General features: G+C 45.7%; 1 protein-coding gene across 1 annotated transcript; it reads right to left on the reverse strand.

Annotated features, from left to right (window-relative positions):
* Window positions 1–1,134: 1,134 nt before the first annotated feature.
* LOC148018314 (uncharacterized) lies at window positions 1,135–21,458 on the reverse strand. Its single transcript, XM_087661953.1, has 2 exons — window positions 19,397–21,458; window positions 1,135–1,566 (listed from the first exon to the last, which is right to left on the reverse strand). The coding sequence occupies exons 1-2, from the start codon at window positions 21,091–21,093 to the stop codon at window positions 1,293–1,295; spliced, it is 1,971 nt and encodes a 656-aa protein (XP_087518079.1). The 5' UTR covers window positions 21,094–21,458; the 3' UTR covers window positions 1,135–1,292.
* Window positions 21,459–24,775: the final 3,317 nt, after the last annotated feature.

Below are 24,775 nucleotides of genomic sequence, written 5' to 3' on the forward strand. Positions count from 1 at the left end.
ATAAAGTTTCATATGTGCTTTTCTCCTGTCTACCTTCTATTTCATGTTTCGTATAACAAAATTTATAATATGCATCTCACAATGTATTTGTCAGTTTTACTTTCTTAGTTGAGTTTCTTATTTGCAATTGTTAGTTTTTCTAAGGTTAGAATGTCAAAATGGAAGCTTTCCCTAAAGAAAATGGAACAAAAAGAATTGGAGGGCACGTGTGAAGATAAACACGTTGATTTATTCTAGAAAACAAGAAACTCATCCAAATTTATGTATGTCAAGGATATAAATATTCCTTTTAATTTGCAAGAGCTCTTGGAAAATCTTGAAGAGAAACTAAAGGTGTACAAGGAATCTTATGCTAGACATGTAAAGAGTCTCACAATTGATAATTATATTCATTTTAATTATGTGTTCCAAGCAACCAATGCTCCCATAATTACTTTGATTACCAAGTTTTATCTTATTGCTGAGGAATTTAGAAAGCGTGAAACAAACTACCCTTTTCATAGAGTGCTTCAAAGTCCTTAGCAAAGTCTTGTGCACAAATTGGCTAAAGTGAGGTGAGAGATCTCTCCCAGAACGTAATTTGAGAGTGCTGCTGCCATTCAAGCTACTGTGTCCCACTCCCCTCTTCAGTTCAGTGATACAAAATGAGTTTCAGCCAAGTTCAGGCTTCTTAGTCATTTTTGTTGTCCTGTCTAATACACATGGTTCTTTGTCAGAGGTTGTGTTAAAGAAACACTTAGTGTGAGGACTAATACTAGAGCCATCACCTTGGCATTCTGCTAATGGTGTTTTACTGACTGATGCATTCATTGGGGACTTCCACTGGACGTTTTCTATACTGATGCTAGCTAATTTCCGTAGATTCTACTAGATGTTTTGTGTACTAATGCATTGAGAGGTGGCATATCTATGTTTGTCAGGGGACTCACATGGTAATCCATTCAAGAGGGTTCATTGGTTCAAGTACCTCTGATTTTAGTCCTTTCAAAAAAAGTTTATCTTATTGTCATATGCCTGGTGAGCATAGGGCAACAGGAGATTTGAGTTTGTCGTGAGTGTATTAGCTGATGGTGTGACTGGAATTCGAAAGCTTTGGAAAGGCACAGAATATTTAGGAGAGCATTAGCCAGGAAATATGAATAAATGTTTCTCAATTCATGATGATTGAACAGTACATAGAAATGTCTAAACCTTAGAGGATCTCATTATCAATCATGGTAATTTAGGTATGTTTCCAATCCTGTCATCTTTGTCCCTCCTGAAGAATTTTGGGGGAAACTTATGTGGTATGATCATGTGAGTTCTTCCCTTGAGACTCCTGTCATGTTATCCGCAGGCTGTTGCTTTATGCTACACACTGCTTCCTCTTCCACAGCATGCCAAAGGAAGTTTGCATATATACCTGTGAAGTAGGGATTTGTTGGGTCCAAATTAACAACTGTTTTATAAGCTTTCTCTGCTGCCATCCTATCACCACGAGCCAGCCAAAGGAAGCTTGCATAGCGTCCAATAATATCTGCATCACGAGGATCAGCACGTATTGCCCTTACAAATAACTGCTCAGCTCTGCGCACACACAAGAGAAGCATAATTGTTAGTGGAAGAATACCGTTGCAGGAAAAGATTTTGAAAAGATCCATGACTCAGTATCATCAATCTGTACGTCTCTGTTAAAGATTTGGTCAAGACAATATTTTGCTTTGAAAGAATTTTCAGAAACAACTCGCTTAATTTTCTTTCAAGTTTACTAAGCTTTATCACAAAGCTCTATGCAACATTCAAATGTTTCTACTAAAAGGGGTCCAAGAAAAAAAGAAAGCCTAGGTGATTATTTGAACCATTCTCATACAACCATAGGTGATACGAGAAATGGTTTAAACCCCTCAACACACCAATGTGCAAAGAATCTGTCAGGCCTCCACCAAGATGATTTAGCACAATGGTTCACATAATAGTGCCAAATATTGGAAGTGGAGTGAGTATTCTCCGATATATATATTTGGGTCACATTCCCAAGTTTCATTGGCATGTCAAGAAACAGTTTTGGATTTAGGAACATTGGGGATGGTAGCTCCTTGTTCTTGTTATTGTCCCATGTAGGGACGTGAAATTTTGATATGCACTAATCTTGCCGATAACATTTGATTAAGATATTAATCAAATGTGCAAGGTTGTTTAGCACATGTGACATACATGGCAATTATTTCATGGTAACAAGCCAAGGACCCTTAGGATGCAGTGGGTATCAAAGGTAAAAGTTGTGATAAGTTATGCCAACTGGGTTTTGGTGGTTGGTTGGTGTCAGTTTTGACCCTAGGATAATTGTTTGGCCAATAAGTATCAGTGGTGGCACTAGGGACTAGCATTAATTAATTAATTAAAGCCACTCTAAGGGTCAATAGAGGTTGGGAACTACTCTAGACTACAAATGGCCTAGCTAATTTAATTATGGATAGCCACATTTAATTTTGGGCGGGTCAAAAAGTTGAAATTAATTTTCAAGATTATTTAATTTTGAAAATTAAGTAAATGGCTGAATAATGCTAAAAAATGAATTTAGAAGGCTTCCACTTGGCAAAAATGCCCATGCAAATTAAGCAAACATTTCAAGGGGTTGGATCTCAACCATTCAATTAATTTACAGCCTAGGGGAGAGAAAGAGAGGGAGCTGTTGGTCCCTTTTCTAATTAACGAACAACAATTTGCTATAGAAGACAGCCATCTGGGGGCCTCAACAAGCAAGGGACAATAGAAAGACACCTTTCAAGGGAGCTAGCAACAGCATCGCTAATTAGTAGACACCATTTTGGAGGTGCCTCGCAATAGGTAACTGCATTAAATGCAAGCTGGAGCAAGCAGCAAGCAGATTTAAGGGTTTTCGCACAAAGAGTATCAAATTTCTCTCTCATCTTTGCTTTCTCTCACCTTCTCCAACCCATTCTCAGGAGATCTCAACATTTCACAACCATTTTGAGCATATCTCAGTCAATTTTGGTAGACAACAAAGGGATCTTTGCTGAAATCCTAAATTTCTATAGAAATTAAGGTTTAGCAGCCATCTTAGGACCCGTGCTAGCACGACAAGGTATTGTACACTTATATCAGCACCTGTAATATGTTGTATTGCCAAGGATTTCAAATGCCCCACCATCCGTTGTATTTGGCCAGTCGGGGTCCACTTAGAGCAAGTTCTAGGTGAAAATCAAGGGGCAAATTGCCCAAATTATTTACTGATTGTTGGATTAGCAAGGGGCTTTTGGATCAACCAAGGAGATCATGAAATCTCTACTTGTAGTACATCCATTAGCAATTGAAGTTTAAGAAATACCAAAGAAGGCATTAGTTTTGGGGCCAACAAGGTGGCTATTGTCCACAATTCATGTCTATTTGTTGATTGTTGTAATTAAGTGCTTGATCAGGGAATTACCACTCTTTCCAAGAAGGAATGCTGGTTTCATGGTTCCATTGCCGAGATACCACTCAATCCTTTGATTTGGTGGGCCCAATGCACCTGATGGCAAGCCAAAGCTTAGTGCTAGTGCTGATTTTTTCTCTCAACTGAGAAATTAGAGCAATTTGTCTTCATACAGTGAGATGAAATCAAGCAATGATGATGCCTCTCAGTATGGACACACATGGGGAAGAAGGAAATGGAATGCCTAATCTTGGACAAGGATCAAACCATGGACAGCAAACTGAAAATGTTACTATTGGACAAGATGCAAGGCCTTCCAAGCATAATGAGGCTAGTGACCACCAAAGCGAAGAGAAAATTGATGACCAGTTCAAGAATCGAATAAGGACAGCAACAAATCTCTTTGCTGAATTAGCAAAGAATCCCCAATTCACCCGATTTTTGGGTGCTCCGAAAAAGGACAGCAAGGGCAAGAAGAAGAAGTCATCTTCTACACCTTTAGGATAGCAAGGTGCACTAAAGGTAATGCTAAAGCCTTCACTTGAAGTTCCTATAACAAGCGGGGAACACGTGAACATGGCATGGGAACATACCAGTCACACTGACGGTATATAAGGTGTAAGAGGATATTCTGAGGCATCACAAAATTATCAAGAATCTCTCTTTTTCACCTTCACAAGCTTTCATGGCGGCTTCTTCTTCTTCTTCTTCTTCTTCCTCCCTTCTCCTGTTTACAGCCTGCGTTTTGCTGATTCAGCGTCTCTCGTGGCTGGGTGACTGTTAATTCAGGCCGTTTTTGCTGTTTTTGGCAGTTTTTGATTGATTGTTTGACTTTCTGCAGCAGATTTTGTCTTCTATTGATCAGATTTTGGGTTATATTGCATGTGAACTCTCATTTTCTACAGTCTGTGCTTGTGTTTTGGCTGTGTTTCCTCTCTCAATTCCATCTCTTCTCTACTTCTCTTCTTATCCTCTCCATATGGCTCCTCCGTGCACTTCCACTGATGATAAGTTACATGGACCTGATTATCTCACATGGAGTGCTGTCATGAAAGCTTGGTTTGTGTAGAAGCGGTTATGGTACATCGTCTGTGGAGCTATTCCTCGACCTCTCCGTCCTTTTCTTCTTCCTGAAGATTTTGATGAGGACAACCATGCGACATCCTTGAGATTACAGGGGCGGCTTCCGGCACATTATGGAGGTGAGGCTTATGTAGCTTCAGAGAGGGTTGACAGGAAGAAGAAGTCGAAGGCCCAGTGTTACCACTGTGGCAAGAAGGGACATTTGCGGAAGGACTGCAAGAAGTTAGCGGCTTCCAGGAAGAAGGAGCAGAAGACGAAGCGGGATGCTGGCTCTACCGATGAGTCCTCTCCTTCATCAAACTCCGACTCCGATCCTCCGACCAAGGTGAAGTCCAAGGAGCGGAAGGGATCCTCTTCTTTGGATCGTGGGAAGGGCTTGGTGGCCCCTTCCTCGGCTGCTTTCTAGTGGTGGTGATGAGATCATCCCTCACGACTCTCTTGTGCCAGAGAGGGAGTGTGAGCAGGTGTTCAGGTGGGGCAGCCGCGCCTCATCTATATTTTTTATACAGGTGCACAGGTTCCAGAGAGGGACGTCCCTGACGCATCGACTTCAGTCTGGTGGAATCAAATCCTGGAGCTGGGATTGACATCCAGGTTCATGCTGAGCTGGTTATCTGACAGAGAGCGGGAGGCTTTCGTCTGGAGCTCACATGAGGGGACACTTTGGCGGTCTGGCCAAAGGCGGAGAATCCATGGTCACCTATGTTCAGAGGCATTTTTGACAGGATGGTCTTGTATGCTACTGCGAGACATTGATGATGGACACAGAGACATGCTATGATCTTCTCTATTTTCAGGTGTTTGGTATGATCAACATCAGGTTCTCTCCGAGGCACCTTGGTGGTGGCTTGATCACCCACTGCTTGGGTATCCATGGTTCTACTTGGTGGTTCTCTGTTGTATAGTTTCTGATCCCTTTTCATTGTACTATTGTATTGTATCAGATCACTCATGATCTGAGAGAGGGTGTTAGTAGAGTATTTGTCAGCTCATGTGTGAGTCTGAGCTTGATCTGGGCTAGGCATTTTTATTAGGTATTTTAGGTTTTTTTCTGGTGTGGCATTTTATGCCAGTGGAGCATTTTATGCACCAGTCGGCCAGCTTTAATGCTGTCCGACCAGCATTATTGCTCCCCACTTTTTCAGCCTATTTATACTCAGTGGCTCCTTCTCAGTCAATCACTTCATCTTCACCATCTGCAGACTCTGTGGAGAGAGGAGCCAGTGCCAGTGCCCACGCAGCCAGTGACTCACTGTTGTATGCGACTGTCTCGTGTTCAGATATATGGATTCCATTTCCCGTGCATACATCTGAGTTCTCGTCTATATCGTGTTCTTTTCTTTTCTCTTTTTGTCTTGTGTTTCAGCAGTTTATTTCAGCACATGTTTATGCTTCCACCGCTGCTCCACTTCTGACAGCTTCCCCCTCTCCCTCAGCCTGAATGGCTTGTCCCAAAGCCTTACTCCCATCATGCTCAGCATCTAGAGCACCAATGAGCTCCATCTGACCTACTTGGAGCCTCCTGAGGACAGCCCAAAAATCACGGCACATTTTGCGCTGAGTGGCATGCTCACTCCTCCTGCTCCAACTCAGCTCCAACCTTCCCTGCTTCATTCTCCATCCTTTGGCACACTTCTGGGCAAGCACGGGTATTGAGGTCCTCCACCAGTTCTTGACAATATCTCAAACCCTACTGTGGGCAGCAGTCATGGCAGCCATGAAACCTTCAACTAAGCTCATGGCCCACTGAAGTCCCTTCAATTTTCTTACCCCAGGAGCCTTGGGAGTAGCCACAAGCTTCAACAAGTGAAGATATACAACATTGAAGGCCCCCATACGACCACGGGCTGCAAGAAGAAGGGCAACCACAAATTTCTTGGAGAAGGGCAGCCATTAACTCTTCCCCAAGCTTGAATAAGGTACGTGAATCGGTTCTTGCTCTCTCTTTTACATCCAATTGTTGAGCCCAGCCACTTGATGAGAGAGATGGAAGAATTGCATGCCTTCTTGGAGTTTGAGAGTGCCAATTGGACTCCCATCCCCATTCCACACCCTTGAAATGCATGCATGGCTGGATGCTCTTTAAATTTCTGTCCCCATTGATCAAGATTTTACTCTAATCCTTAACGTACTCTTATTTTGATTTCGATTGATAAAAAAGAATTTGTAAGAAGGGTAAGTCATACAATCAATGAGTCATTGATTTACAAAGGTAACCCCTTTTCCCATCCCATTTTCCTTATTGATCATGCATATCATGAAAGGCCTAATTCTCAATTTGTAAATGCATATCATGCTAGTTGCTTAATAATAAATGTCTGCCATGTATATTCCAGGTGAGGAAAAGCCCGATGCCAAGCGAGGTGGCAAAACAAAAGAGGGGTGACCCCCCCTTGCCATCAAAGACCCTGAAGGGGTGCACAACCCGGCCCGGGGGGAACTCTGCCCACCTCTCGGTGATCCGGAGCCCAAAGGTTCTTGCAGAGGCAGGTATTCTTGAATAAATAGCCCGAGCCCTGATCATTTACGTCCACAACCCTGTACATATATTGGTAATGACATGTATCACTTGGGAATATATGGTGGATGCATGCAGGAAAGGCAGGGTATGCAGTCATGAAAATGGTCTCAGCAAGAGAACTATGGATGCAAATGATGTATGGCTCTATGTGCCATTGAGAACCACCATTGAGGCCTTGGATGTCTTGAAATAAGCACCTCAGCATTGGGATAATGTATGCTCATTGAAGGAGTCCTTGCAGGGTATTGCAGACAGCCAGTCCCACACAGTTATTGCGCAAAAGTCAATTACAGCAAAGCCTTCTTGTGTGACTGAATGCGGGCCCCATAGATTGATTCGAAGAGGGCACACCCCCCCCCCCTTCGATCTGAACCAAAAATCTCCCCATTCCGCCCTACGGTTTGGGAGATATGTCCAATTTTGTGCTCAGAGGTACTGTGGGACGGGCAGCAGTCCTACTCAGTCAGCCCACAAAAGTCAATTACAAAAAAGCCCCGATCATTTACTATCACAGATATTTTTACACAGCCTCGTAGAGGGGATCAAGAGCTTTAATTTGAATCAAAAAGTTTGACAATCGGGAGCTTCCTAGCTCAAGATATTGCTATTTCTGTAACAAGGGGTCTAGTGGACTGCACTTGGGATGGCAGGCCACAAGGGTAAAGCAAAGGCCCAAGAGGACTTCCAGTGTGAAATAAGGGACTCCTGTGCCTCAATGAATGATCCTAGCTCAACCCGAGAGGATCATGAAGACATGTTTGAAGAGGGTGCCCCCGAGATGGACCATTTCTCTATGCTTAACCATACTCTATGCCGACATGAGACCCCTCATGCCGAACGACATCGAGAGTTGGAACAACGCCACAGGGAGATGGATGTGAGAGTGCGCAACGGAAGAAGAACACGAACACGGAGGAGAGGAGAGAGAAAGCAGAGAATGAAGGAAGAAAGTCTGCACTGACTGAGATGAATGCTGAATACACTGAAATGGACAGAACAGTCCCTGCACGCAGCCCGGAGCGTCAGTGAGGGAACTAGGACAGACTGGAAGCAGTGGCAGCACCAATGCTGGACACGGAGACGGAGGAAGCAGTGCTGTACCTGCGGAGAACAATACTGGACTGACTGGGGGGGCTGCTATAAATAGCCCCCAGGCCAGCAAACTGGCCGACCAGCCAAACTGGCCGACCTGGCCAGATTTGGCCGACTTTGGCCAGATCTGGCCGACTGCCCAGAAAAATGGGCAGTCTGGACAAAAAACAGCCCAGTTTGGGCTGTAACAAACCCAGGACTGCATGCTGACTAGGGCAGCCACACAAATGTCCTGACAGAGCTCCTCTGTCTCCTGTCAAACTCTGATAGGAGCTCACAACCAGGAGATGACAGACTGAGACTGAAGAAGAGCAGGCTAACATCCCCTCTCAACTCCTGGGAGAGTCTGAAGACCCAAGAACCGGATGTGATGAAGCAAAGAAGCCTGAGGCAACGGCTTCGTAAAGAGATCAGCTGCATTGGCCGCCGTAGGACAATAGACCACCACCAGCTCCGAATCCGCGATCCGCTCTCGAACATAGTGATACTGAACCTCAATGTGCTTCGTGCGAGCATGAAACACCGGGTTCTTGGCCAGAGCAAGAGCACTCTGGTTATCCACGCGCAGCTCCGTAGGTCCGGTCTGGGAAAAGCCAATCTCCGCGAGTAAGCGACGGAGCCAAACTGCCTCCATAGCGGTCGAACATAGGGCTCGATACTCAGCCTCTGTAGAAGAAAGTGCCACAATAGGCTGCTTCTTGCTGCTCCAAGAGATAGCACCAGATCCAAGGGTGAAAGCATATCCTGTAGTGGATCGTCTCGAATCCACATCACCTGCCCAATCAGAATCACTCCATCCAGAAAGGGTAATCCCATCTCCATACATGATCCCGAAGGATCGAGTCCCCTGTAAATAGCGAAGAACCCGCAAGGCCGCCTGCCAGTGATCCTGGGTAGGAGTCTGTATAAAAGAAGGCAATAAAGCCACCACAAAAGATATATCCGGCCGAGTGTGAAGCAGCCAAATAAGAGAGCCGACAAGGCACCTGTAACGAGTGGGATCGGTAAGAGGAACTCCAGCTGTCAAAAGCTTGGACTCAGGGTCCATGGGGCATGAGATAGGCCGACACTCAGCCATATCAAACTCTGAAAGAAGCTCAGAGATGTACCTGTGCTGCGAGATAAAAATGCCCTGTGCCATCTGATAGATCTCCAGACCTAGAAAGAAGTGAAGGATCCCTAGATCCGTCATGTCAAACTCCTGCTGAAGAATGGACCGTGTATGCTCCACCTGCTGAGTGTCGCTCCCTGTAATGATAAGATCATCCACATACAAGATAAGGAACACCGAAAGAGAATCCACAACCCGTAAGTAGAGGTTGGGATCATAAGCGGAGCGCGCAAAGCCACTCTGTAGAAAGAAGCGGTCAATCCGCTGGTACCAAGCACGAGGAGCCTGCTTTAGGCCATAAAGAGCCTTCCACAGCCTGTAGACATGATCCTCCTTCCCCTGCACAAGAAAACCAGGAGGCTGTGAAACATAAATCTCCTCCTCAAGAACACCATTCAGAAAAGCAGACTTGACGTCCATCTGAAAGACAGGCCAACGGTGGTGAGCAGCAAGAGCCAAAAGAACTCGGATGGTAGACATCCTGGCTGTAGGAGCAAAAGTCTCAAAGTAATCCAACCCTGCACGCTGAGCAAAACCCTTGGAAACAAGCCTAGCTTTATGCTTGTCCAAGGAGCCATCTGCAAGATATTTGGTCTTAAAGACCCATTTCACACCAATCACCTTCCGTTTCGCGGGAGGCGGAACAAGCTCCCACGTATGTTTTCGCTCGATGGAATCGAGCTCGGCCTGCATAGCCTGTCTCCAAATATCCTATGTAAGAGCCTCCTCCACAGTAGAAGGCTCGGAATCCTGAAGAATCTGGGACATAAGAGCATAGTTCACACATAGTGAACTGTCCCACTGGGCTTGTAAACGTGCTGATCGACGTGGACCTGAAGAAGAAGCAGGAAAGTGAGTAACACCTGAATCTTCATGAGCCGGCGATACCATAAAGGAATCCTGAGAGACTCCTGCTGCTGTGAGGGAGACCGGGGGGTCTTCGAAACCTTTAAAGCACCCAAATCGGAGAGGGACTCCCCCTCACCGAGTGAAGGTAGATCCTCCGCATCTGAAGAAGGCTGTATATCCCGTGAAGATCCCGAAGTGGCTGTAGAAGAGCTCGTAGAAGACGAAGGCACATCCATCAAAGGGGAAAGGGAAGCCGAAGGAGGAGGAATAGGGGGGGTGCTAAGGGGCATCCTGGAAGGAAGGGAAGGGAGAGAAGGTGGGGGAGGGTCCGTCGAGGATGAAGAAACATCTGTAATAGAACCATCAATCGGATCCTCAGAGGCCGAAGCCTCATCAAAGATCACATCCCTGCTCACCTCAACCGTTCGCGTCATCGGGTCATAGAGCCGATATCCCTTCGTGGTCGTACTATAACCAACGAAGATAAGTTTTCGCGACTTAGAGTCGAACTTCATCTTCCTCTTCTTCTTGTCCACATGGACAAAAGCATCGCACCCAAAGATGCGAAAATGGGACACAGAAGGCTTTTTCCCAAAGAAAGCCTCATACGGAGTCATGTCCTATAATGCCGAAGTCGGAGAGCGGTTGCGAATATGCACCGCTGTAGCCACCGCCTCACCCCAAAGGAAATGAGGAAGACTCCTATGCTCCAACATAGATCGGGCCATCTCAATCATGGTCCGATTCGCACGCTCCACCACACCATTCTCTGATGGTGTGTTCGGATGGGAATACTCCACCCGAATACCATGATCCCTGCAAAACTGAGAGAAAAGGTGAGAAGTGAACTCGCCACCGTGATCAGCTCGAACACCACGAACCTTGGAAGTGGTTTGGGTCTCCACAAACACCTGCCACTCACAGAAACGGGAGTATGCCTCGCTCTTGTACTCCAAGAAATAAGGCCACACATAACGACTAAAGTCGTCCACAATCAGCATCAAATACTTGGCCTTCCCAAGGGAGGCCGTGCCCATCGGGCCGCAAAGGTCGGTATGAACCAACTCAAGCGGAGAAGTAGCCCGCCTAGAAGCAACCTGCGGGTGAGGCTGCCGGTGCTGCTTGCCCCTCAAGCAGCTAGGGCACAAAGTGTGAAGAGGAGGGAAATCAGGAAGTCCCTCCACCATCTTCCTCGTAGAAGCCCGGCGAAGAGAATCGAGGTTCAAATGACCATACCGAGCATGCCAAAGCAGCCCAAGCTCATGGGAAGTCCGCGCAGCCAAGGCTGTGAGCGTATAAAGCCCACCCTCCTGTGTACCTGTCCAAAGAGCATCACCTGTAGAAGCATCCTCCACTGTGAATGCATCCTGTGTAAGAATGACTCGGGTACCTAACTGTGTAAGGCCATGCATAGATAATAGGTTAAAGCCCAAATCAGGGACATAGAGAACTTGGGCGGAGGAAGACCGCATGTCAGAAAACATAGGTAAAGTCCCCACGCCTCAAACAGGAACTGTAGAATTGTCACCAATGGTGACTGTACCCCCTCTGGAACGAAGATCCTGAAGCCAATCCTGACGGAAAGTCATATGTGAAGATGCTCCACTGTCGACGAGCCAAGGCTTCTCCTGAGTGGTAGAAGCTAGGGCAGTGTCTTCCTCAACAAAGACATGCACAAACGCAGATTCTGTTGTGGCTGGGGCCGCCTTCGAGTCCTTCTCCTTAGGCTTCAAATGGGGATACTTCTGCCAACACTTCTCCTCGGGATGAGTACCCTTCCCACAATGGGGACACTTGGGCTTCTTCTCCTTCGCATCCTTCTTGTCCTCCTCCTTCTTGTCCTTGGCCTTCTCCTTCTTTTGTTTCTTCTTCTTGCCGCCACCTGTGCCGGCCGTAAATGCCTTGGTGGAACCACTGGCTCCCACCTCTTGGAGTCGCTCGTCATACTCCAAGACAAGCGGGGAAAGCTCCTCCCATAGGAGTGTCTTACGGGTCCTCGAAGTGATGAGGCTGGTGTAGAAGACATCATAACGGGGTGATGGCAGCTGAGTCAACAGAATCATCGCCATATCCTCAGACGATATCAGACGACCAAGAGAGGCTAGCTCGCCTCGCATATCCTCCATCTTCGTGATGTGCTCCTTCATAGAAGAAGAACCATCAAGACTGAGCATCCGCAACTTCTTCTCCAGGGAAATCTTGTGGGCAAATGTCTTGTGCTGATACAAAGACGCAAGCTTTGTCCATACTTCCGCCGCGGTCTTTAACCTGTGAACATGTACAAGAACGGAATCATGGAGACTCATAAAAAGAAAGGAACCTATCCCATAAGGCTGCACGGTCCATAGAGGTGCCATTGGACGAATCCACGGGGGGTCGGTCGATGGGCGAAGAAACAAGCTCCCAAAGATCAAAGGTATCAAGGATGCAAGCCACCTTGCGCGACCATAGGGAGTAGTTGGAACCATCCAACTTATCTTCCTTCGGAAAGGAAGGAAGAATTGGCACCTGGATAGAGGGAATCAAGGAAGGCATCCGCACATCTGAAGCAGTCTTCACTGAAGAAACCTTCGTAGTAGATGGAACCCTTTGAGATGCATGGACTGAAGAAGGACGAGTGCGAGGAGGTTCTTCCCGATGTCGAACTTCACGATAATCCCGCCTTCGCTCAGAGGAATGATGAGAAAGAAGCTCATCCTCTGAGTCTTCAAAGCCTGAAAACTGGTAAGACATCTTCCAATCTGCAAAAAACCAAAGAAAGTTGTGCCGCTGTCGAAATAGGACCAGCAATGTGGTCACCAACCACCAAGACGCAGGCAGAGAGTGCCTACAAACACCTGGATCTGCAAAACGCAAGAATACTGATGTCGAACACCAGAAAAGAGACCACCAGCACCAGGAAAACAGCCCGGACAGAGGTCGCCAGCAGGAAAAGAGCCGCCTGGGGTGGAAGCGACCTGCAGAGCAGCAAAACGCAGCCTGTAGGGAGGTCGCCCAGCAGCAGGAGAGGCCGCCTGGTGGAAAACGCAGGGTTGCTGCGTCGCTGGATGACGTGGCAGCCTCTGCAGTCAGCGTGGGCAGCAAACACAGGCTGTACAGCCTTCTGAAGCAGTCGCCTGGCTGGTGTGGATCTGTTGGCAGTAGCAGTAAGGTATTTCTCTCCTGAAGGTATGTCCTCCGTGCTCTCAATCAGGCGATGATACCATGTGAGAGTGCGCAACGGAAGAAGAACACGAACACGGAGGAGAGGAGAGAGAAAGCAGAGAATGAAGGAAGAAAGTCTGCACTGACTGAGATGAATGCTGAATACACTGAAATGGACAGAACAGTCCCTGCACGCAGCCCGGAGCGTCAGTGAGGGAACCAGGACAGACTGGAAGCAGTGGCAGCACCAATGCCGGAGACGGAGACGGAGGGAGCAGTGCTGTACCTGCGGAGAACAATACTGGACTGACTGGGGGGGCTGCTATAAATAGCCCCCAGGCCAGCAAACTGGCCGACCAGCCAAACTGGCCGACCTGGCCAGATTTGGCCGACCAGCCAGATCTGGCCGACTTTGGCCAGATCTGGCCGACTGCCCAGAAAAATGGGCAGTCTGGACAAAAAACAGCCCAGTTTGGGCTGTAACAAACCCAGGACTGCATGCTGACTAGGGCAGCCACACAAATGTCCTGACAGAGCTCCTCTGTCTCCTGTCAGACTCTGACAGGAGCTCACAACCAGGAGATGACAGACTGAGACTGAAGAAGAGCAGGCTAACAATGGAAACCCGCCAAGATCATCGTCATTCCGAGATGATGGCCAAGATGGACTTACTCATCAAGCGCATGGGCGACCTCATCCCCACCATTACACCCCCCTCGGATCGGCCCAAGGAGCATGTCTCTCCCTGTGAGGCCAACCGCCTTCCCCCCTTGGAGACCGGGCATAGCCCACAAGGTTTTGGTGGCACCCATGGCGTTCCCCATAGCACTTATGAGACGGGTGAGCCCTCCACTCGACATGATAAACCCATCCTTCCCTCCCCCATTACGAACCCTTCAAGCCCATCCTTGGGACCACAACTCCCCCGTAATGGAAGCTATATGTACACTCATGGAAATGGCCAGCAAGGGCCTAATGCAAATTTTGGGTAGCATGGAATGCAAGGTGTACATGGACAGTATGCACATGGCAATGGGCAACATGCACATGGCAGTTTTGGGCAGCAAGGCCCTAATGCTCAGCCCGGTTTGCATTTAATGCATGGGCAGCATGGTCATTTTGGACAGCAAGGTCCTAATGTGCAATTTGGTCCTCATGTAATGCATGGGCAGCATGGTCCACATGGAAATTTTGGACAGCCAGAGTTTGGACAGCAAGGCATGTATGGGCAGCACAACATACATGGGCAGCATGTAGCACATGGCATACATGGACAGCAAGGCCCAAACGAGCTGTGTGACAAGATTGTGTTTGCTAAGTTTAATGGGCAGTCCTCATCCTCAGCTGAATTAGAGAAATGGAACTCTAAATTGGAAGCCTATTTTCTCATTTATCCCTATACCGATGAGGCAAAGATTATTTTTGTCACCCTTCATCTGGAAGGTTTTGCCCACACATGGTGGAGATTTATTCAAAGAGAAAATCAGCAGTTTCATGAGTAGGAAGATTTCAAGATGCATATGATCCAAATTTTTGTCTCCCCGATAGAGAAAGAACGTTTGGCTAGGCAATGGTATCAGTTTGATCAGCGAAAACTCACTGTGAGAGAGTATACCAACCAGTTTATGAGCCTATCCATGTATGTTGAGGCCCTCAGTGATGAGGCCAAATTGCATAAATAAATTTATGGGCTAGATACGCATCTTTCAGCTGATGTAATGGCTCAAAAGCCAGCCACCTTGTTTGCAACCATAGAATTGGCTGAACGATATGGTCGGAAATACCGTCGCAATGAGGATATGCAGCCCATTGCAGGACAGCAAAAATACCCTACTAGGCAACCCCCATATGCCGGTAATTATAGCAGCAACAATGCAGGGAATGGCAGCCCTAAAATCCCCATCTACCCCACTTTTAATGCTGAAAGGAAATATGGCAATTTTGGGACAGCACCCACTTCCAAAAGTGACCCAAAGTATGCTGAAAATAAGATACGGAATGGCTTCAGTCCTAACGATCAAAAATTCATTCCTCCTGAGGTTGTCAAGGATCGCAAGGCTAAGGGCTTGTGCTTTGAAAGTGGGGATAAGTACGCGACTGATCATGCATCCAAATGCTCCTTTAAAAACACCATTGTCAAGTTTAATAGCATGTATATGCTAGAAGATAGTGACAAGTTGGAAGAGGACTCACATGACAACTCTCCCATGATGACACTTGCTGAAAATGCTGAATACGAAGAGGATCTTGACACCGATCAGTTTTAGGACTCACCGGACGGGTTCCCTTTTGACCCCGGTGGCTGCCCCATAGATGGCATGCTTGGGAATGACCCTTTGCACCCCACACTTACCACTATATCAGCTTGCTCAATCTCCATGGACGCATGGACCAGCTCTAGGAGCCCAAACACCCTACGGGTACATGGTAACATTGATAGTAAGAATGTATACATTCTTATAGATAGTGGCAGCACACACTCTTTTGTGAATAAATCGACTCTTGCCCGTTTGACATGTATTCCTGTTGAATTACAGCAATCTCTTAGGGTTCAAGTGGCCAATGGAAGTGAGGAAATAAGCTCCCATGTATGCACACAAGTGTATCTTACGCTGACCGAAAATTATACAGCAAAGGTGGACTTAATTACCCTTGATATGGGCCCCCTGGATGTTGTTTTATATTGTGATTGGCTACAGCAATTGGGAAAAATCTCTATGGACTTCTCTCAGTTGTATATGGAGTCTGTAATGCATGGGCAGCTTGTACATTTGAAGTGCATCAAAGAAATTGCAGATTTTCAGCTTATAACAGCAAGACAACTCAAAAAGAAATTCAAGAAACGCTCACAGATCTTTGTCTTGCATTTGCATAAGGATAATGATGACCAGCACACCTTGGGAAAGCAAAATGCAGCACTAAAAGCAATTTTGGCTGAATACGAGGACCTATTTCAGCCCCCCACCACTCTCCCACCTCAGAGATCGGTGGATCACCCGATTGACTTGGAGCCCCATGCCAAGCCCATCAATAAACCCCCATATCGGCTCTCTAAATATGAGCAAGAGGAAGTAGCTAAGCAAGCCAAGGAGCTCACTGAAATGGGATTCATAGAGCCTAGCTCTTCCCCTTATGCCTCCCCGGTTCTATTGGTTGAGAAAAAGGACGGATCCTTCCGGTTGTGCATTGACTACCGTGATCTCAATAAGATCACCGTAAAAAATAGATACCCCATCCCTTGAATCGATGACTTGCTTGATGAGCTCAAGGAAGCACGCTACTTCACCAAGATTGATTTGCGATCCAGCTACCACCAAATCAGAATGAGAATGGGTGATGAAGTTGAAACAGCCTTCCGGACTAACCGTGGCTTGTACCATTTCCTTGTCATGCCATTTGGGCTCACTAATGCCCCAACCACGTTTCAAAGCCTAATGAAAAAAATATTGCAGCCATGGCTTTTCCAGTTTGTGTTGGTATTCTTTGATGATATACTCATTTACAACAAGTCACTGCATAAGCATTTGAAGCATGTCAGACAAATTTTTGATATACTAAGAAAGCACCGATTATTTGCCAAGGAAAGCGAGTGTGTCTTCATGCAAACAGAGATTGAGTACTTGGGACACATTGTTAGTGAAAAAGGCATCCAAGCTGACCCTAAGAAAGTGCAGTGTATTCGAGATTGGCCCACACCCACTACCACTACTTCCTTGCGTGATTTTCTTGGCCTCTCCTCTTTTTATCGGAGATTTATTCGCCATTATGCCACAATTGCAGCAGAGCTACATCAAAGCCTCCATCTACCTCTACTTCTATAACCACTATTACTACCAAGTTTATGGTCCTTTCACATCCATCACTTGGAGCAACCTTCTTTGACTCTCTCTCTCTAGGAGGACTTGGCTCATCAACAACAATGCACTAAGTCATATGACTCCATAAGATGGCTCCAGGATCTTCGTACTTAGAAGGGTAAAGTCATTGTTGGTGACATTACCTTAGTGCCTATTTGTGATGTTAGTACCTTGCCTCTATTGCCCCATCGTCCATCTTCAAGCTTTGTCTTGAAAGTCCTACATTATGTAGACTTGGGTTTCCATCTCCTCTCAATTCATGGCCCTATGAGGCTTGGTGTCCAAGTTATCTTCAACGAGCACGCCATATTTGTTGAGGATTCTTTGTCATGAGCAATTCTTGTGATAGGTTGGTAGGAGAGAGGGCTCTACACACTCCATTCCCCTTCGTGAGGGACCTTTCAAGGCATCTTCCCCTTGTTGCCGCACCCATTTCCATGCGTGCACCACCGACCCTACAAGTTCTACCCCCATCCTCCACCATATTCTCATGGTTCCCTTTTACCTCCCATCCCTTTCAGAGTGAGAGAATCTTGGTGATGCAGTTGTGGATTCCCTAGCCCTTTGTGTTTTAAAAGAGGATTTCCATGATCATAAGGAGATTCTTCAAGGATTGCAGTCTTCTCTGGGCCTTTCTTTCATGTAGCAATCTCTTTCCTTTGTCATCGAGCCACCATCCCCTACCGCTTGCATACCCATCCCATGGCCCTTGGTCCTTGCTCTTTCTTGGTACAATACGGCACATTTGATAGCTCCCCACTATCCTTTGTCAATTGAATCAAAGACTTAGCATACCCAATTTCTCAACTGGATATCACTAGAGCAATCCATTCTAGGCCTTTCCACTCTCATTGGCCTATGGTGTCCTGCAATTGGATCAAGCTTTCATCTAGAGAGGGGATCTTACTTCTTGGCTAGCATTCATCATTGATGAACTTCACCAACAATGGCACTCCTCTTGCCACTTGTAGATGCATTCCATCTTTGGTCTTCCTGCCACATCCAAGATCTGAGAGGGGATGTTAGAGTCATGTATGTCATGTCTAGTCAATTCCTACCTGTGAGACTCAATCTGAATCAAATGAGGACATTAGCTTTGATATTGGGTTTGTCTATCATTTAATGTGTTTTAGACTATTCAAATGGAGTTGACACCAGTGCATTTCATTTCTGGTACTGTGGTCATCTAGGTCATTTGGGCGGGCCGCCGACCTAGGTGCCCACATTTTGGGCCTGGCTACTTTTTATACCAATTGTAGCCTCAGTTCACCTGTTTGGAGGCACCCTTCCCCCTCACTCCATTCAGTCATAATTCAGCTAGCTCTCCTCATTCTTGTCTCATCCCCTTGCTTCCATCTACCACCCACACTAGGGCTCTGAACTGCGGGTTGGGGCTGACTGTTGCAGCCTTGTATCATTCAGTCTTTTGTCAATTTGTTTTGGCAAGTTTCTTAATTAGAAACAAGCAGCAGGAATATCAGTCTTGTATGACAGGTTTGGCACAAGTCATGCTGAACAGTTTACTTTTAAGTGCTCATTCAGATGCAGAAAAGTTGTCTCTGCCTTTCTCATATTAAGTACTGATCACAATGCTATTGGAAAATTTGAAGCCTGCAACAAAGCATGCAAATGTTGCATATCTTACACAGGATCCACAACAGCATAGCAGGAGGCAGGCAGGGTGACAGTCAGCTATGCAACAAGTATGAACAGAAGCAGGTGAGGCGTGTAGAGGCGGAGGAACAACAGGCCAAATAAATGTTGGCTAGCAGTGCGCGGATTCAGGAACAGGTGCACAAGCAGACATAGACAAGAGCTGAACAAACAGCAAAGTAAGGGTATGTTACAAAGGGCTTAACCCACAACTCACCTACAAGCATGCACAGAGCAGACAGGGCATAGTTCTGGCGTAGAGGACAGGCTAAGATGGCCATGGTCACACAGCTCAACATATCCTTAATACTAGATAGTTTTCAATCGTACAAAGAAACCTATCTCCCTCATTCATATTAAAGCCCAAGACAATTAGATGTACATGTTGATAAGATGCATTTCTAGGTGTTGACCTAGCTACAAAAGCTTGTGTACTTTCTTATGCCACATGATATAAGGACTGTCCAACATCCATAATTCATTACTTTGAACAACAGAAAACTGCCCTGCAGCAATAGAGTCCTGTAGTGATACAGTGAGTTAAAGACGGATGCATAATAACCCATTTGAAGAAGAGAAAACAGTCCTACAGCAAGTTTTCACTGAAAGTAAAGTAAATCTTATATGGGCATGAAAGCTAAGTGACAGGCAAAAGTATACAGCAACCGCACCTGTCATGATCATGACGCACAAGAAAGAGGAACTGAGCATAGTTTGCTAAAATCATTGCATTGCAAACATCATTGCATATAGCATGCTGATAAATAAGCTCCGTGCGATCATAGCATGAATAGTTGTCAGGGGCTAGCTTTGCAACCACAGGTGCTATCAAGTCTTTCTTGGTACTTGGATCCAAGCCCAGTGGTTGAAACTGTGTTTTTGCTTGTTTTGTGACATATTGCTTTCCATTAAAGTCACTGCTCTCTTTCACATTAAGATCCTGAGATGAAAATATTGCCCCATTCCAAAGTACATCTCCAGGCAAGCCAGGACCTTCAGAAGCACCAGACACGAGAACAAGTGACCGGCTTGAGCCTCCAGCACCATTTTCTGTTTGGGAATTATCCCAGAGTTCAGCAACATCCTCATAAACTGCAACATCGAAGGTTGCTGTTGGAACATCAGTCACAAGCTCATTGAGATTACCAAAGACAGCCTGTAAACTTTGCCTTTGGCCCAGAGTTGTTTGATCAACCATGCTAACTTCGCTCACGGCTCGTTCTGTGGGTAAAAGTGACAATGAACCAGCAGCAATGTGATTACCCATAGAAAAGACCGTGTAATTGGCCAATAGCAACATGACAGAAAGCATGAGCTTTGGGGTGCATGCAAATACTTGTTGAAACAGCCAGAGAAAGGAGCTGTGCAATTCCCTCTGCACAGCTGCCAAAATTTCTTGCAAGTCCTCACATATAACTGCTTGTCGTAGCTGGATGGTGTAGCTTTGCAATGTTCTGATCATGAAGACCATGGAAGAGAATGCCTTCCTGAAAGAGCAATATGTTGATTCCCCCATTGCCAGCAGTGTGCCATGCGAAAAAGTACTTCGTCCATTTGGTGAGCCATTCTGCCTTATAGCACGGTTCTGATTTTGCTTCTTCTTGAGCATTCTTAAGGACATGGGCATGCCAGCAGCACCCACTTTGTTCTTGAGGTCAAGTCCATTAAGATTGGAGCAGCCGATTTTCTTACAGAATGGGTTCTCTTCAAGAGATTGTCTAACCACCTTACCTCTGTGCAAAATCTCATCGTATCCATTAGCAATGGAGCGACCAATTATCCTGTCTTCCCCTGGAAGAGAAGACGGGTAAGGGATTGCATCCTTGGAGGAAGAAGAGGATGAGTAATTGTAATCGGAGCAATCGTGAAGGAAGCCAGATCTCAACCCTGCATCCCCTAGTGAGCCGTTCCAAGCAGGGCGAGGTCTGGAGAAATCGAAGGAATCTCCATTCGTTCTCCTGTCACTGCGTTTCTTATCTCCCTTGCAAATGTCATTGAAGGCACCCAAGTGATCACCGCCCCCTCCTCCTCCTCCACCATCCCGTCCTCCTGCTGGACCTCCTGCTCCTGCAGAATCCTCGAATCTCCCTGAATTATCGCTATGGCCTCGTCTACAGGATACAATGGCGGGCATGCTCATAAAGGAGCCTGATGCCTTTGTATAATAGAATTGATGCGAGAGGATCCCATTCACATTCTCCCTCAAAAAGCTGGGAGAGAACCTCTTTGAACACAAGACAGCAACAGGCAAGCGGAACCGTTGATCCAGCAAGCATGCCGGATCCATGGCGCTCTCCCCCTGCACCAGCATCAACGGCTGGAAAAGCCTGCCTCCTGCTGAGCTAGCATGGAGATGGTCGAGGTTCATCCTCCCCTTGTGATCGGGCGGGCCGAAGACGAATATTTACACCTTGACTACTACAACGATGGCGAATTCGGACGCAGCTATAGGGCTGGAGGGAGCTCGAGCAGCTGCCAAACGAGTCGCGGCTTGTGCACAAGCATGGCTGATCCGCCGAGCTGCGATGGGGAGCAGCAGATGGTCGAGTGTGAGAGGACGGAGGAGTAGGAGAAGCTCATATCCTCTTCCTTCTTAGTACCGTTCTCTCTAGACGGAGGAGCACAGAAGGAGAGAGATGGAGGGAGAGGGAGGCCCTGAGCAATCCTTTTCTCTCTCAGAAGAATGCAAAGGCGACTGATTGATTGTATGAACGAGGGCACAGTGATACATCATACAGCCCTCTCGCTTGAAGATATTTCGACACGAACCTTGCTGGCTTGCCCTGCCTACGTGGACGAAAGGCCAGTGGGCCCCACGCAGGCTCAATGGGCATCTCTCTTCCGGTTTCTTACCTTTTGTCTATAGGGCCCCACTTCTGGCCTACAGCATTATTTGATGATATTTGGCAAATTCAAAGAGTCCTTTGCAGCATGCGCAGATATTTGCTTTTCCATATGTGGTGTATGCTTGTCATATCATCCACTTCTCACGATCCAGGTATCAGGACTGCTTCACATACGTGGACTTTGCACACTATCCAAAAACGTGTCCTTTACGATAATGCGTATATCCTTTCTTCTGCATAATTTCCATTGGAGAAACCAACATTCCGAGTAAGCACACTGTCGCGTTTTACTTTTGCTATGATGTGGAAGTTTTATAAGGTGAAAATGGTGTGATGTGCTCTTTTGCTTCCTTACTAAAAATGCAGCTATTTTTACTTGCCAAACTCTTGAAAGATTTCTAAAGTGCCTAGGTGTGGACAATGGCACCACCCTAAAGGGGCATACTATCTACAGCCTTACTAAGAACTCAGCCATCTTTACTCACTAGACTCTTGAACAATTCAAATTGATAAAGTGCCTAGTTGTCGCACCAAGCTTATGGGGCATACAAAGTGTTGCTCGTACTATATTGTGGAAGTTTTAAAGCATGGAGTCACATGCTCTTTAGCTTTCTTACTGAGAATGTAGCTATTTTTACTTGCTAGACTCTTTGAACAATTGGTAAAGTGCCTAGGTGTGGCACCACCCCAAGGGAACATATTACGTGACAACTTTGCAAGGAACACAAAAAGAGCTCGATAACTCTAGTAACAAATATCTAAACTCATGTGAGGCCCTACAATGGTTCAAATGGAGCTTCCACTTTTGATTGGCATAAGCTCATGCCATGTTCCATGACTAGCACATTAACACCTAAGAGTTTTTTAATTATGTTGTGGCTAATGGCCTTTATATCTATATACAAGAGATCACAATCTCCATGGATAGGTTTGGTGCATGATCTCAACTCCCAAACCCTATCATGTCTTCAAATTTGACTTCAAGCCTCCACCTATGCACAAGAAGCATAACAGCTAGGTTGGCATATAACCTAATCCCTTTACTAGTACAACTACAAATATGTTTTAAAGCCAAATCATTACAAAGAAACCACACCCACCTTGTCAAAATGGGGTGAGACCTTGTTGGGACAATATTTTTGAATTCCAAATAAGGTAAGGGCTTCTTATTGGATGGTGCTTTAATAAAACCATTATATTAAAGACTATGTCAAGCACTACCATACCCTCATGGTTACTAATATATTGGCTAAAGACATGGCCTTGATCTAGGCAAAGACATTGGTATATGGACTAGAAATATAAGTGATTGGATAATACAAGTGGAAGTAAGTTTCTAGCAAGACCATTCCACAATTGGTTGCACGATCACCTTGATAAGAGGGTAAAATGATTGAACAATACAATGGCAAGCAAGTTTCTAGCAAGACCATTCCACAATTGATTGAACTAGTATTGTTTGTGTGCTTCACACACAAGGAACGCTAGGCCAATTCACAACACCTTTGTGCTATTGCGTAAAGCTACTGCAAAGCAGCATTGGTTCCCCACCTCCTTTCGTTTGGGAGGATTCTCCCACATTGCATCTCTCTCTCTCTCTCTCTCTCTCTCTCTCTCTCTCTCTCTCTCATATGGTTCCATCTATCAAACTTGAAGTCCTCTTCTTTTTTCTCTTCTCTCTCCTCTTTTTTTCTTTTTGATCACTCTCCTCTCATCTTTTTCATCTCTCGTCTCTCTTCTTCTCCATGCCTCTTCTTTTATCTCTTTGATCACTCTCCTCTCATTGTTCTTATATTTATTTATATCTATATCTATTTCTCTTACATTAGGCTACTTCATGGCATTGTGAGGTTCTTCCCTCATTTCTTATCCTTTTATACACATTGTAGTTGGCATGATGTTAGGTTTCAGGAGGAGACATTAGATTTACATTTTTGAGCTGGCAAGGATGGATGCCCTCTCTCTCCCAATGGGAAGGGCATGTATTAGGAGTTAAGTTGCCAAAATGGGGGGAGAGCATTAGGACTTAGAGATGGGGCGTTTAAGGTAATTGGAAGCTAGGCACATTTCGCTTCCAATAAATGCACATGCATTATATACTTGCATTCTCTTGACACGTAAAACCCTAGGATTAAGGTTTTATGTGAGGTGGCAGCTAGGGAGTAAGGTTTTTTGTGGGTGGGCGACTAGGGATTTGAGGTGAAAAAGTATTTTAGCAGGAGGATAAGCTTGGGTGGCTCTCAAATTATAGTATTTAAGGTGACATCCTAGTTTTTTATTGTTTAGAACCCAATGGTTTGTTCTACAAAAAAGATGAACAAGGGATGTTATTTCCAAGGCCAAAGGGTTAGGAGTTAATATTATGGTTGGAGAGAGAGAGAGAGAGAGAGAGAGAGAGAGAGAGAGAGAGAGAGAGAGAGAGAGAGAGAGAGAGAGAGAGAGAGAGAGAGAGAGAGAGAGAGAGAGAGAGAGAGAGAGAGTGTGTGTGTGTGTGTGTGTGTGTGCGTGCACATACATATGCACACATATGCATGCGTGCATGTGTGTATGTCTATCTTCCTTATGAGATGCAAGATTAGGGTAGTGGGGATAGCATGTTAATTAGGTTTTTGTTTGGGGGAGTGGAGATTAGATTTTTAGGGGAAGGTAGAAGGATTAAGGTTTGATTTGCAAGGTAGGGTTTGATTCTAAAATAGGAGGCTAGGTTTGGAGGATAATTAGTGTTTTCAACCAAGAGGCTTAGTAGGACTCATGGTTAAGGTTTTGAGGCAAAGCATTTGGAGGGATTAGGATCTTTGTAGTGAAGTATGACATGTATGGATATATAGGTGCATACATTCCTATTTGCTAGGTCATTCATTTTTCTCCTCACAATGGTGATGTAGCCATGGCAAAGAGAAGACTAATGCCAAATCTTGACATGAGAGAGAGAGAGAGAGAGAGAGAGAGAGAGAGAGAGAGAGAGAGAGAGAGAGAGAGAGAGAGAGAGAGAGAGAGAGAGAGAGAGAGAGAGAGTGTGTGTGTGTGTGTGTGTGTGTGTGTGTGTGTGTGTGCAAGTGTGTTCATGCATGCATACATGTGTGTATACATGTATGTAAGCATGTTGGTGTATGCACATATATAGGTGCAAAACCATTATTGCTTGGCCTATATGTACATATGTGAATGTCCTACTTAGCATGTAGACATAGATGGGTGCAAAGG

Source organism: Lygodium microphyllum, chromosome 21 (genome assembly GCF_053477565.2).
Source record: "Lygodium microphyllum isolate KBCC chromosome 21, Lygodium_microphyllum_v1.1.10, whole genome shotgun sequence".
NCBI lineage: Eukaryota > Viridiplantae > Streptophyta > Polypodiopsida > Schizaeales > Lygodiaceae > Lygodium > Lygodium microphyllum.

Excerpts from the sequence above, each read along its gene's own strand:
- LOC148018314 (XM_087661953.1), bottom strand. The coding sequence starts at position 21,093 with ATGAACCTCGACCATCTCCATGCTAGCTCAGCAGGAGGCAGGCTTTTC. Across the intron at positions 1,567-19,396 it reads GTGCGTCATGATCATGACAG|AGCTGAGCAGTTATTTGTAA; the intron begins GTGCGGTTGCTG and ends GTGTGTGCGCAG.